Below are 14,832 nucleotides of genomic sequence, written 5' to 3' on the forward strand. Positions count from 1 at the left end.
TGGGACGAGAAGGAGCACTGCAGGGATGCCCAGGGAGGGATGGGGACACCGTGGGGTCCCCAGCGTGTAGGGAGGGACAGGAACCCTACAAAAACTCCCAAATCCCATCCCTGCCATAGCATCCCCGTGTTCCCTGGGGAAGAACTGGACATTACTGGTGGGCAGAGCCCCTGTGACACCGGGGTTGACCCAGTCCCCGCCAGCCCCGTGCTGCTGCCAGCGTCCCCAAACAAAGGTGCCATTCAGCTCCGGTGGAGAGGAGCCCAGCGCCGCTTCCGCTGCTGCCCCGCGCCAAGAACCAGCTCCCAGGAGAAGGGGCCGAGCTGCCCCCAGGGATGCCAAGGGCCGGCAGACAAAAGGAGCCGGTGGGCGCAGGAGCGGCGCCGTGCCCGGCACTGGCTCCAATCCCCGGCCCCGGGACGGGCCCCGCTCCGGCTGGTGGGTCCTTGCAGATGGACAGACGGTTGTCAGCAGCTCTGCAGTGCCAGGCCTTTCCCACGGGTTGATCCCAGCGAGGGGCTGGGATGGGGCAATGCCAGGGTGCGGTGGTGACACCGTTGGCGATCCCCAGGCACGCGCCGCCCTCGGCATCACCAAACCATCACCACCCCAATGCTCTGTAGCGGCAAATTGTTCCTCCCTGCACCTGCAGGAGAGGCTGTGGCTGCCAAAATCTGTTTAGCACTTCCATCACTGCCCGTGCCAAGTGCTTAGTCAGTGACTTCCAGCCATGCAGTGGTTTGACTTTCTTTAAAGCTCTGGAAGTGGCCGTCAGCATGCCGAAGGCAGCTGGAGCGTGGAGCCCAGCTGGGGTCTCAGAATAACCCGAGTTCCCAGAGCAGGAGAGGAGGATGGGTGCCCTGGTCACCAGGTCCATTGTGGGATTTGCAGCCTGTCCGGGGGCAACAGGAGCCAGGAGAGCTCATTAATGGCTGGGAAGTGCAAGGAAAACTCTTCCACTAACAAGGGAGGGAGAAGGGAGCTGAGTGGTTCCAATTAAAAATATCAGCTACAAAAGGAGATGGGCACGGTGGGGAGGAGAGCAGAGCTCCTTCATGGCCACTCTGCCAGCGGGCTCCCAGTGTGTTCCTGGCTGTCCTCTCTGCTGGGATCACGGGAGGGGTGGCAGGGACCACCGAGCACCTGCAGTCACCATCCTGCCCTCTCCATGCACAATCAGATGCCATCAGGAAGGTGCTGTAGGAGAGGTGGCATGTCTTTGCTCAGACACCCAGAGCCCCACCATCCTTGGGACACCGCAGTGTCCCCTCTTGGCTCCCCATGGGCTGCTCAGGTGATGGTTGTGCCATGTGGGATCACAGGGCTCCTCTGGTACCTCCTGGCCCGGCTCCCCACGGCTCTCAGAGCAGTTTGCACCCCACAAACACCCTGGGGCAGGACCACGATGCCCGCCCCAGGAGAGGGGGGCACAGAGAGGATCTGTCCCCACCGTGTCCGGCTGTCACCCGCGGCACCGGGAGCCGCAGCGTCTGCCATCGACACCGGCTGGAAACTGCGTCTGCCAGAGCAAACACCGCCGCGGGGAGCGGCCCTGCCGCTGCTCCCAGAAATGCCTTCACTTGAACACAGGGATCGCAGGAGCTGAATGCACGCTTGGATTGAGGCTGGCGCTCCGCGTGCGGCGAGCTCCTCGCAGGCCCCGGCTCCCCTGCAGCAGCCCTGGGCACCGCGGGTGATGCACGAGCCGCTGGCACGTGCAGGGCCTGGGCACGGGGCACCCGCTCTGCCCGAGCCCAGGGTCCAGCCACGCGTCACCTTGGCCCCTGGCACTGCGCCTGGCAGCTGCTTTGGGTGTCCTGGAGCACCCCCGTGCCCAGTGTCTGCCATGGGGACACCACTGTGCCCAGTCCCTGCTCCAGGTGTCCCAGAACGCGCTGTATGGACACACCTGTGCCCTGTGTCTGCCATGGGGACACCACTGTGCCCAGTCCCTGCTCCAGGTGTCTCAGAACACGCTGTAGGGACACACCTGTGCCCCATGTCTGCCATGGGGACACCACTGTGCCCAGTCCCTGCTCCAGGTGTCCCAGAACACGCTGTAGGGACACACCTGTGCCCCATGTCTGCCATGGGGACACCACTGTGCCCAGTCCCTGCTCCAGGTGTCCCACAACACGCTGTAGGGACACACCTGTGCCCCATGTCTGCCATGGGGACACCACTGTGCCCAGTCCCTGCTCCAGGTGTCCCAGAACACGCTGTATGGACACACCTGTGCCCAGGTGGCCGGGGTCCCAGCGGTGACCGGACCCCAGTGGCCGAGCGCAGCTCCGGGCACCCCAGTGCATGTTGCAGTGAAACCCCCGTGCCCGGCTGCCCCATCCCTTCCCTCCACACGTGTCCAAGGCCACGGCCCCACATGGTGGGACTCCTCAGGGGGCTCCTCTCCCTTCCCAGCACCCCCTCACGTGCCCATGCGCCAGCCCCTGCAGCCAGGCAGCGCCAGCAGCAATCGATGCCCGGCCGGGGCGTGGGGGCTCCCGGCCAAGCCCCCGCTGACGAAGCACATCCTCACCCAGCTCCCCCCGGCAGGGAGCAGGCGGCTGCTCCAAGCAGATGGCTCCAGCCTCCGCTAAATCAACATCTACTTAATGAGGGGAAAGCATTGCTGCCCCCTCCCCAGCATGGCGGCAGCGGATGAGCCAGGAGAACCCCCCGAAATCCTCCTCTCCATCTCTTCCATCAGCCCTCTGCAGTGATCCCACTGCCCTCCGGCCCCATCCCCGCTGCTCCCCCACTGCCCTGCTGGCGTGTGCCGCCCCCAAACACAACAGGACCCCACAAGCAGCGAATTTCCACAGGGAAGACATTCAAGGCGAGCGCCTATTTCGGAGACAGGGGGGAGGATCCTGCAGCGGCATCGCTGGGAGCTGCCGGATAAAGGAAGCATCCAAAATAGCTGCTCTTAATTATATCCCTGCTAACGAGCGCCACGCAAACAACGGGCACCGCACGAGGAGCCCTGGCATGGGGGCGTCTTTTCCCTCGCTGCGAGGATGGGGTCCCCGCCGCAGCATGTGGCACCCCATGGGGTGGGAGCCCCACCGAGGCAGCCACAGCAGCCCCGGCTGGCTCTGGTGATGACGGTGACATCGGGGAGCTGGTCCTGACAGGGAAAAGCTTGTACTCCTGCAGCCAAGGTCGTGTCAGGCGCTGAGGCCGGCGATGCTCAGATGCTAATGAAGCCGTTATCATCTTCCGATCGATCTGGACTGTATAAATAATGCACCGGGAAGCTCGTTCTACAGGGAAAGGGATTGCCTGGGGCTGGGAGGTGGCCGGGGTGGGATGGAGCCGTTGCAGAGCAGTACAGAGCACAGCTGGACAGACATCTCTCAGCACAGCTGGTGTCCATCACAGCTGGATGTCCACTGCCCATCACAGCTGGACATAAACCTCTCAGCACAGCTGGATAACAATGCCCATCACTACTGGACACCCCAGTGCCCATCACAGCTGGACATAAACCTCTCAGCACAGCTGGATAACAATGCCCATCACTACTGGACACCCCAGTGCCCATCACAGCTGGACATAAACCTCTCAGCACAGCTGGATAACAATGCCCATCACTACTGGACACCCCAGTGCCCATCACAGCTGCGCACCCGCAGTTGTGTGCCCCGCTGCCCAGCACCAGGCATTCCCCAAATCCCAAGGCACTTTTGGGGGATGCCCCCCGTGTGCCCAGCACATGTAGAGGTGCTCCGGGTGCCCATCCCTGGCAGAGCCTCCTCCGGGGAGCGGCGGAATCCGCACAGGAGGCTGGCTGGGCTCTGGCAGCCTGAGTCACCGCGCAGCGCTGTCCCCCGGGGCTGCAGGAAGCAGCTTAAATGCAGCTTTCAAGAGGCAGCAGGGACTCCACTGTGATGCTTTTATTTTTACAAAAAGGAAACTTTTCAGTCCCCTGAGATGGCGCGGGGCTGACCCTGTGGGATGCCGGGACAGGCGGGGACAGGGGACACGGGTGCACCCAGGGCAGAGCCGCCCCACCAGGGCTGGAGCTGTCCGGGGGACCCAGCAGCCACCAGCAGCTGCTGTGGAGATCCCCACTCTCTCCCCGAGCCATATCCTCACCTGACCTTTGCCGTGTGGTGCCTTGGAGCCAGGCCACGCATCAGCCGGACCCCTTTGGGGCAGTGCCAGCCCCCCAGCCCCCCCAGTAGCACACGGGGCTCTGCTGAGCTGGGGGTCCCCGGTGCCTCGGCCCAGAGCACCCAGGAATGCGGGGAAGCGGCAGCAGGGACGGGCAGGAGCTTGCACAGCGCAGGGATGTGCTGCCTCTGCCCCACGGCTGGGACAGGAGGTGTCGTGCTCAGCTCCGTGGGACCAGCAGCGAGCACCGCCCGCCGTGCCCGCTGCCAGCCGCACGCCCACACTCGTCTCCGCGGAAATGAATGTTGGTGTCGCTTACAGGGAGCCCTAATTGCCAGCCCGTGGCAAACAGGTAATTTTCTGTAATCACCCTGGCTGGAAGGAGCCGCTGCTGGCACAGCGAGGCTGGCATGGCAGGGATGGGGATGTGGCTGCTCAAGGCCACTGTCACCTGTGTCTGCCCATCCATCCATCCATCCATCCATCCATCCATCCATCCATCCCAGCACGGCTGGCACTGCACCTCCTTGGGACACGGGAGCAGAGAGAGGTGGACACACCGCTCACCTCCACCCTGGGACAGAGATCATTCTGCCCTGCCTCATCCTCATCCTCATCCTCCCCAGCTTCTCCCCCTCCTCACCCTCTCTGCGGGGCCAGGGGTCCCTGGGAGGATGGACCTGGCCACGCTGGCTGCAGGGCGGGACCAGGAGCGTTGTGCATCTCAAAGCATCATTAACCAGGGCACAGCGGTGATCACCGGCCTCCCATGAACCCGGCACTGTGCAGCAGCACTGGGAAGTGCTGGGAGCTCCTGGAGTGCCCTGAGTGTGCACATGTGTGCACATCTGTGTGCTGACAGCCCAGATCAGCTCCTGGAGTGTCCTGAGTGTGCACATCTGTGTGCAGGCAGCCCAGATCAGCTCCTGGAGTGCCCTGAGTGTGCACATGTGTGCACATCTGTGTGCAGGCGGCCCAGATCAGCTCCTGGAGTGTCCTGAGTGTGCACATGTGTGCACATCTGTGTGCCAACAGCCCAGATCAGCTCCTGGAGTGTCCTGAGTGTGCACATGTGTGCACATCTGTGTGCTGACAGCCCAGATCAGCTCCTGGAGTGTCCTGAGTGTGCACATGTGTGCACATCTGTGTGCCAACAGCCCAGATCAGCTCCTGGAGTGTCCTGAGTGTGCACATGTGTGCACATCTGTGTGCTGACAGCCCAGATCAGCTCCTGGAGTGTCCTGAGTGTGCACATGTGTGCACATCTGTGTGCCAACAGCCCAGATCAGCTCCTGGAGTGCCCTGAGTGTGCACATGTGTGCACATCTGTGTGCCAACAGCCCAGATCAGCTCCTGGTGTGCCCTGAGTGTGCACATCTGTGTGCTGACAGCCCAGATCAGCTCCTTCAGTGCCCTGAGTGTGCACATGTGTGCACATCTGTGTGCCAACAGCCCAGATCAGCTCCTTCAGTGCCCTGAGTGTGCACATGTGTGCACATCTGTGTGCTGACAGCCCAGATCAGCTCCTGGAGTGTCTTGAGTGTGCACATGTGTGCACATCTGTGTGCAGGCGGCCCAGATCAGCTCCTGGAGTGTCCTGAGTGTGCACATGTGTGCACATCTGTGTGCAGGCGGCCCAGATCAGCTCCTGGAGTGCCCTGAGTGTGCACATCTGTGTGCACATCTGTGTGCAGGCAGCCAGATCAGCTCCTGGAGTGTCCTGAGTGTGCACATCTGTGTGCCAACAGCCCAGATCAGCTCCTGGAGTGCCCTGAGTGTGCACATGTGTGCACATCTGTGTGCAGGCGGCCCAGATCAGCTCCTGGAGTGTCCTGAGTGTGCACATGTGTGCACATCTGTGTGCCAACAGCCCAGATCAGCTCCTGGAGTGCCCTGAGTGTGCACATCTGTGTGCTGACAGCCCAGATCAGCTCCTGGAGTGCCCTGAGTGTGCACATGTGTGCACATCTGTGTGCAGGCGGCCCAGATCCATCAGAGGCTCAGGGCGCTGCTGCAGCACCAGCTCCGAGCTCACATCGGCACAGCAGGCCCTGGGATCTGTTTCAAACGTGACGCCTTCAGAGCCATCGTTTGTCCTCACCCGCGGCCGGTGCACCGTGCCCACCTTCTGCTGCTCCACGGCTGCGTTCCCGGCGGGACGGAGGGACAGGAGGGACAGGGGGGACAGGAGGGACAGGAGGGACAGGGGGGACAGGAGGAACAGGAGGGACAGGAGGGACAGGAGGGACAGGAGGGACAGGGGGGACAGGAGGAACAGGAGGGACAGGAGGGACAGGAGGGACAGGAGGGACAGGAGGGACAGGGGGGACAGGGGGGACAGGGGGGACAGGAGGGACAGGGGGGACAGGAGGGACAGGAGGGACAGGAGGGACAGGAGGGAAGGAGGGACAGGAGGGACAGGAGGGACAGGCACGGGCAGCTCTGCGGGCACAGGGCCTGGCAGCTCCCGGTGTGCCAGCCCCCCGGGCCGGGGGGACAGCGGGGATGTGCAGCCAGGCGATGCCGTGCATCATCCGGAGGCCTCACACCGCTCCCGGCGGGCAGGCAGCGCTGCAGGGGTGGCACAGGGCTGGCAGGAGCCATCCCAGTGTCCCCAGTGTCCCCAGTGCCCCAGTGTCCCCAGTGTCCCCAGTACCCCAGTGTCCCCAGTGTCCCCAGTGTCCCCAGTGTCCCCAGTGTCCCCAGTACCCCAGTGTCCCCAGTGTCCCCAGTACCCCAGTGTCCCCAGTGCCCCCAGTGTCCCCAGTACCCCAGTGTCCCCAGTGTCCCCAGTGCCCCCAGTGTCCCCAGTGTCCCCAGTGTCCCCAGTGTCCCCAGTGTCCCCAGTGCCCCAGTGTCCCCAGTGTCCCCAGCCCGGCGGGCACGGGAAGGGGCTGGCAGGGGCGTGCGGGGCCCGGCAGGACGGAGGCTCAGGCAGACGCTGAGCGCACACAGGGAGCTGCTGCGGAGCTGCAGGGCTGCGAGGAGCGCGCCTGCCGTAAACAGCCCAGCTGCAATGCAGGAGCCGGGCAGCCGCTGCTTTGTCTCTGCTCCAGCGGCTCCCGAGGGCCGGGAACCCGCGGGGCTCCGGCTGCCACATCTGGAAGGGATCAGCAGCTGCTGCTGCCACTGCCGGCAGAGCCCAGGACCCGGCCCCACGGCCGGCAGGGCAGGAGGCAGCGCCGGTGTGGGCAGCAGAAAGGCCACGGGAACACGGGACAGGGGCCGTGGGCACAGGGGACACAGGGGGCACAGGGGGCACAAGGGACACAGGGGACACGGGGGACACAGGGGGCATAGGGGACACAGGGGACACAGGGGACACAGGGGGCACAGGGGGCACAAGGGACACAAGGGACACAGGGGACACGGGGGACACAGGGGACATAGGGGACACAGGGGACACAGGGGGAACAGGGGACACAGGGGACACAGGGGACACAGGGGGCACAGGGGACACAGGGGGAACAGGGGATACAGGGGACACAGGGGACACAGGGGGCACAGGGGACACAGGGGGCACAGGGGACACAGGGGACACAGGGGACATAGGGGACACAGGGGGAACAGGGGATACAGGGGACACAGGGGACACAGGGGGCACAGGGGACACAGGGGGCACAGGGGACACAGGGAGCACAGGGGGCACAGGGGACACAGGCACACGCATTCACATCCGTTCACACGGATGCACAGAGGCACACAGCACACGGATGCCCAGGGGCTGGGGCACGCACACGGGGCACGCCTGCACACGGGCACAGGGATGGATGCACAGGGGGCACACGAGGGGAGCATGCAGCCACTCGAGGTCCCAGAAGCAGAGCCTATGGTGGCTGCTTGGGCACCATCTCCAGCTGACACAGACCATGGCAGGGCACAGCACTGGGGTCCCTTCATTCGGCTGTGCCCCAGGGCACCCCAGCCCCACAGCCACCTCCATCTGCTCGGTGCTCTCCAGGCACTGACCTTGGTGGGGACACCAAGGAGACCTGGGCAGAGCTGGCACCCCCAGCCAGCCGCTCTCCCATGCCCTCCCAGCACCGTGCTGCCCCACCGGATGGCTCATGCCAGCACCGGTCCCCATCCATCACCGGAGCAGTCCCGGCAGCACAGGGCTGTCAGGCCAGGCCCAGACCAGCTCTGCATCCCAGCTTCCCATTTCTCAGGCTGATTGCTCCTGTCGCTGCAGAGCCCAGCATTAAACACCTCATTTTCCACTCCCGTATTGAGTTGGAAAATACTATTAACATTTCATTAGAGCTTAAAGACCGCTCTCAGCCCAGCACGAAGAGCCAGCCCTCGGGTGGCATCACTCCTGTGCCAGGTGGGCTGCCAGGCCCTGTCCCTCTGGGCAGAGGAGAACCAGGAGGGCAAGTCCCAGATGTGGGACAGGATGGTGAGCCAGGGCAGAGGTGACATCGCTGCTCGGTGACCTGCTAGGCATGGCCCACCCTGGCAGCACACTTGGCCAGGGACGGGACACAAAGCAGTGACAGAACAACAGTGTCCATGCAGGCACTCCTGCCTTTTGCTCCCCAAAGCCTCCCCCTCACCCATGGGAGCCTGTCCCAGCAGCAGCACCAGTCATTAAATATCAGCAGATTTGTTCTCCAACGTTCTGCCAACAGTGCTGAGCCCCATCCCCAGCACACAGCGCCCGGCACTGAGGGAAACAACCTCAGGTGTCACCCAAGGGCTGGGCGCTCCCCTCCAGCACTCACCTGCAGCACTGCCACAGCTCCCACCTGCCCTGAGCCCAGGGATGTGTTCACTGAGCACCCACCACTGCTTTGGGACCTACCTGGGCCCTGGCACAGCAGCACCATGGAGCCACTAGCCCCAGATGGGCAGACACGTGGGGGGTGGGAAGGGGCTGGGGGCAGCTGGGCACACCGAGATGGGCAGGACACGGATTGCAGCAATTCCCAGCAGCTGGGAAGGGGAGGGAAGGGTTAAATGGAGTGCAGAGAGGAGGAGAGGAGCCAGACGCCAGCCTGGCTACTGGAAACCACGATGGGCTGGCAGCGACTGGGACGGCTGTGGAGAGAAGCTCAGGGCACCCAGAGCACTCAGAGCTGCTCACCACCAGCACTGTCACCCTCGGGTGCAGCCTGGCCCTGCCACGTCCCCACAGTGTCACCCCCAGCACAGGGCAGCAAGGTGCTGGGGCAGCAAACAGCCGGAGCCGGCGGCCGTGGGAGAGCCCTGCACGAGGGGCTGCCAAAGGGCTGCTTGGTGTCAAGCCAGGTGAATTTGGGACTGCTGAGAGAAAATCCAGGCCAGTGAAGGAGCTGGGAACGGAGCCGCCAGCCCGCAGCCCTGCTGCTCCTCGATGGCAGTGGCCAACAGTCCCCGGTCCCCAGAGCGTTCCCGGTGCGCAGGGACCCCGCGGCCGGTCTGGGCACGGGGGCTGTGCTGGGGACAGGGGACACGGGAGGGTTTGCAGGCACAACTCGGCCCAGCCACAGAGGCAAGAAATGGAAAATAATGAGAAGTCACCCCAGGCTGAGCAATCGTGCCCCTCTGGAGGGAAACTTGGCATGCAGCAGCCCACACCCGCCTGCCAAGTCCTGCTGGGAGCGAAGCTTCACACGCAGGCTGGAAACCCCAAGAAGTTTATGAGGGACCCGCTGACACGTGGATGAGCCAGAGCTGCTGGGCCCTGACAGGAACCTGCCTGTCAGCCGTGCTCAGAGCCCTGCCTGGGACACCTGGGACACACCTGGCATCTCCCCTTGCTGGCATCACCCTCGTGTCCCAGCCCACCCCCTTGGCATTCCACCCTTCATCCCTGCCAAGGGGATCGGGGGAGGCGTGGGAGCAGTGCCTGGCCATGGAATGGGGGATGCACCAGAGGTCCCGGCACATCTTTGGCCAAGCTGCCCCTTCCCCCCGCTCTGGATGTCCTGCTCAGCACCGGTGGCTCCAGAGGCCAGCAGCATCCAGGGGCTCCAGCACTCCAGTGAGCATCATCTGCTCATCGCTGTCAGCAGAGCTTCTGCCCAGAGCCCGTGGCCAGGGAGCAGCAGCAGGAGCCATCAGGGGTGGCTGCCTCCCAGGGAAGGCTCCTGCTTTCCCAGAGAGCCGGGGGAACCGGGCAGCTCCGGCCGCTGCCGGCCACGTGTGCCCTGGGCACTGCACCACAATTGGATTTGCATCTGCCCTGCCTTTTACTGCATGGAAATTGAATTGTAAAATGTCAAAGACATTTCCTAACTGCGCCATATTAGCCCGGTTTTATTAAATACCGTTATCAGAGCAGATTATGAATGCAATCAAATGCAGGCAAGAAAACCCAGAATTAACTGGCCACTGTGCAGGAGGAAACACCGGAGGGCAGGAGGCAGCTGGTGAGGCCCTGCCCAGAGCTCCTATCCCCAGGTGCTCTGGCTCTGCTTCCCACTGTTCCCAAATCCGGGAACACTGGTGAAGGAACACCCCCACGCAGCCAGTGCAGCTCCTCTCTCATCCCAAGGATGGCTCCCCAGGCACAGCAGGACCCTGGGGGTTCTCACTGAGCTTTGAGGTCCCTTCTTAAGCAGGGAAGGACCTGCTCCCTGCACATGGCAGCAGGGCCAGAACGGATGGGACAAGCCCTGAGATGTCAGAGCTGCTGCCAGTGCCATTCCGGGCAGGATGCAGAGCCCTGCACAAGGAGCAGTGCAGGAATGGGGCTCTCCTGCCCAGACTGGGGGCACACCCAGAGCTGCCCAGGCCTCAGCACCAGCACCCCGGGCAGTGGGGCCAGGCTGGGCTGGGTTAGCCAGGGTTACCCTGCTGAGGCAGGGGGTGCAGAGCTCCGTGCCCAGCTCCGATCCCAGCCAGGCAGCGTGGCTATCCCAGCCCCGGGTGTGCCTGAGTGAGGCACCCAGAGCTCCAATAACACACCAGGACACGAGTTCTGATGGCAACCTGGGGCAGCAGGATGGCACTGAGGACCAGGCAGTCCCACAGGACACAGCCCTGGGTTCCACGGCCAGTTCCTGCCACGCTGGATGCTTGTCCTGGCACTGCAGGGCCACGTGCTGGGACACCTCCTTGGCCACATGAAGCTGCCATGTGTGGAAGTGCTTCACAGAGCCCCCCAGCCTGGCTGGAGGAGAAATTGGAGTAGAGGATCCAACCCTTGGCTCGAGGTCCTGCCCTCGGCACCGGCAGCACCACACAGGAGCCATTTCCAACGTGGAAGAGCTGCTGGCAGCACCGGCCTGACAGGGAAGGAGCCAGCTCCCTCCAACACTCCACAGCCAAGGAGCTGTGGATCCTCTGCACGGCTCATGTCCCACCAGCTGAACCCCCGGGTGCCCAGGACAGGGATGGCACAGTGGGCACGGGTGCTCCTGCAGACACCCCACGGTCCCATCCCACCCCACGGCGCTGGAGACGAGGGGAAAACGCCAAGTCACCACATTTCTTCGAGGTAGCACCGAGAAGGAGGGGACAGGGAGGGAAACAGTTTGCTGCCAAATCCCTGCATCTGATTTGCGCAACTTTCAGACAACCTCATCAATTATGGATGCCCGGGAAGCAGGCGCGGTGCGCGCTGCGGCCGGCCCGGGCCCCCGAACCCGCACCCGCACCGAGCGGGGCCCCATGTCACCATAGCAACCCGCGCTAATTCACGCAAGGATTTTTAAAATCTCATTTATTAAACCCCACATGAATAGGATATTATCCAGATAACACAGCTAAGTTACAAATCTTCCTGGTGCTGCGCGGCGCGGGGAGCGCCGCAGGCACGCCTGGGACAGGAACTTGGAGGGGACGTGGGGACACCACGGCGTGGGGACAGCCCTGCTGGGTGCTCTCGCCCTCCACGCACAGCTCCAGCCCCTCTGCCGTGGCCAGAGGAGCTTGTGCACCCAGTCTGGGGGCATGGCACCCAGCGCCACACATGTGGCACCAGTGCCACACGGGACAGCGGCTCCAGTGGGGAAATGGCCCCAGACGAGCCCGGCACTGGCACCGGTGGTGAGATGAGCAGGGAATGGGGTGAGCATCCAACCCCAAGAGCAGGCTCAGCCCCACTGGGTGTCCCCTGGGCTGTGGTCCTGGCACAGGGAGCACTGCTGGCCCCCGTGGCCATCCTGCCTGCTGTCCAGAGGGCTCAGCACTGGGAGGTGCAGCAGGGGAAGGACAGGGATGCTGGACAAGGTGGTGGCATTCAGGCACCTCTGGTTGTTGCCACAGCAATGCCAGCTGTGTGCCCAGCCAGCAGGGACTGGAGAGGGGTGTGTGGGGACACTGCTGGGCACAGGCCAGGTGTTGTCCCCATACCCACACGCTGCCCCAAGAGGCCACGGCAGCAGCAGCATCTGGAGTGGGTTGGGATGGGGTGGACTCTGAGCTGGGGGTTCTTGCCCTGCACAGTCCCTCAGCAGTGACACCAACGGTGGCACTGGGGACATGGGGGACACCACACCAGCCCTGCATGGCACGAGGAAACACATGCTGGCTCCATGTGGCACCGTGGACACGGTGGATGCAACACCAGAGAGGGGACATGGGGAATGCCATGCCAGCCCTGCCCAGCACCAGGACATGGGACACCACGCTGGCCCTGCTTGCCCAGAAGCAGCCCTGCATGGCCAGGGACAGGGGACACCTCACCGGTCCTGCACAGCTCCAGGGAGAGGGGGGTGCCTGCGTTTGGGGAGTGCCCGCCCTGGAGAGAGGGTCAGTGGGTGCAGCAATGGAGGGTCCGCGTGTCCAGTGACCCAGAGCCACACGAGCGCTCCCCGCGGTCCCCGTCCGCCCCCAGGGACGCTCCCCGGCCGCCCAGCTCGTCCCCGGCACCAGGCCTGAAACCCGCGGCTGCATCAGCACCATGAATTATTCAGTCCCGGGCGGAACGCCTCGACGGAGCAGTTACATCCTACAGCGAGTAGATACTCATGGAGCTACACACACGTACACCCGGAGACGCACACGCACAGCCACACGCACGCCCCCGCAGCCTCACACCTGGCCACGCACCCGCGGTGCACAGCCAGCCGCAGGGATGCACCGGGAGATACCCGCGGAGCGCCATCCAAACACCCCCTCACCGCCAAACGCCAAGAGCCCAGCCAAACACACAGATGCCAGGGTACACACCGCCACGCAAACACCCCACGCACCCAAACACAGCCGCACACGCAGCCGCGGCAGCGCGGACACACGGGGAGAGGTGGGCACACAGAGAGGTGGGCACACAGAGAGGTGCGGGCACACGGGGAGAGGTGGGCACACAGAGAGGTGTGGACACACGGGGAGAGGTGCGGGCACACGGGGAGAGGTGCGGGCACACGGAGAGGTGCGGGCACACAGAGAGATGTGGGCACACACAGAGGTGTGCGGGCACACGGAGAGATGTGGGCACACGGAGAGATGTGGACACACGGGGAGATGTGCGGGCACACGGAGAGGTGTGGGCACACGGAGAGGTGTGGACACACGGGGAGATGCGGGCACACGGAGAGGTGTGCGGGCACACGGAGATGTGCGGGCACACGCAGAGGTGTGCGGGCAGTGAGCCCCACCGCTCACCCGCTCGGCCCGGCCACACTCTGCACGCACACGCAGCTGCGCCCGGCGCTGCCCGGCCGCAAACCCTGCCCAAACCCCCGGGAGCACCGGGCCCGGCTCCCGGGGGATCAGCAGAGAGCAGCCCGGCCGGAGCCCGACCGAGCCCGGCAGCGCCGAGGAGACCCTTTGCAGCGCTCCGCACCCGCGCAGCGCCCGGGGATGCTCCGAGCCCCTCCGGCACGCTCAGAACCACTCCGGGCAGCGCCCCCCCGCCCCTCCCGGGGCGCCGCCGGGGGTCCTCGGCACGTCTACGGTCCCCGCCCGCCTGCGACGAGCCGCAGCCGGGGAAGGGCCGGGGATGCTCCGGGGCGGGCAGGGCGGGATCGCGGCCGGGCCCCGGGAGCAGCGCTAGGATGCGGCCCCGAGCCGCCGCGCCCGCCGCTGCGACGCCGGTGCCCGTGTGTGCCCCCCCCCCGAGCGTGCCCCCACTCCGCCGCCCCCCGCCCGGCCCCGCCGCCGCCGCACTCACTGGCTTTGCCGGGCTTGGGCCTCTGCAGCAGCTTCTGCACGGCCGCGATGTCCTCCGCCTTCACCGCCTGCACCAGCTCCTGGTCCTTGCCCATGGCTGCGCCGCGCCGGGGCTGCCGGCTGCGGGCTCACGGCCCGAGCATCCTCCGCGGCGAGGGGCGGGGGGCGGCGGGGGGCGGCTCGGCTCGGCTCGGCACGGCTCGGCTCGGCACGGTGCAGCCCCCCCGCCCAGCCCGCCCGCTCCGGAGGCGGGGGCGGGGGCGGCGGCGGCGGCGGGCGCCCGGGGCGGGGCGCGGCGGGGCGGGGGGGCCGCACCGGGAGCGCGGGGGGCAGCGCGGGAGAGGAGGAAGAGGAGGAGGAGGACGAGCAGGAGGAGGAGGAGGAGAGGGCGGGGGCCCGGTGCTGCGGGCGGAGCGCGGGGATCCCCCTCCCCGGTGCCGGGCCCGGGGGACGCCCCGGTGGGAGCCGCCGCGCAGCCGTGCCGTGTAACGAGCTGGCGGGTCTCGGCTGCCGGAGGGGACGGGGGGAACACGGCCGTGCTCGGGGCCTCTTCCTCCTCGGGGAGGATCCCGGGGGGGTCCAGCAGACCCCCTCCAGGGGCACCCCGTGCTCCCCAGCCCGGTTCCAGCGTGCCCCTCGCCGCTCCCCGTCCCGCCGGGCCAGCGCAGCAGCCGATAG

The 14,832-nt window shown here is 65.3% G+C and overlaps 1 protein-coding gene across 2 annotated transcripts in view; it reads right to left on the reverse strand.

Annotated features, from left to right (window-relative positions):
* CASKIN1 (CASK interacting protein 1) overlaps positions 1 to 14,328 on the reverse strand; it is a 31,529-nt gene extending 17,201 nt beyond the window's left edge. For both annotated transcript variants that reach the window (XM_086854907.1, XM_086854906.1), the window contains exon 1: positions 14,156 to 14,328. In XM_086854907.1, the coding sequence (XP_086711033.1) occupies positions 14,156 to 14,249 (94 nt within the window). In that variant the 5' untranslated portion in view covers positions 14,250 to 14,328. The remainder of the gene's footprint in view (positions 1 to 14,155) is intronic.
* Between the last annotated feature and the right edge of the window lie 504 nt (positions 14,329 to 14,832).

Source organism: Cyanistes caeruleus, chromosome 17 (assembly GCF_971803275.1).
Source record: "Cyanistes caeruleus chromosome 17, bCyaCae1.hap1.1, whole genome shotgun sequence".
NCBI classification, from domain to species: Eukaryota; Metazoa; Chordata; class Aves; order Passeriformes; family Paridae; genus Cyanistes; species Cyanistes caeruleus.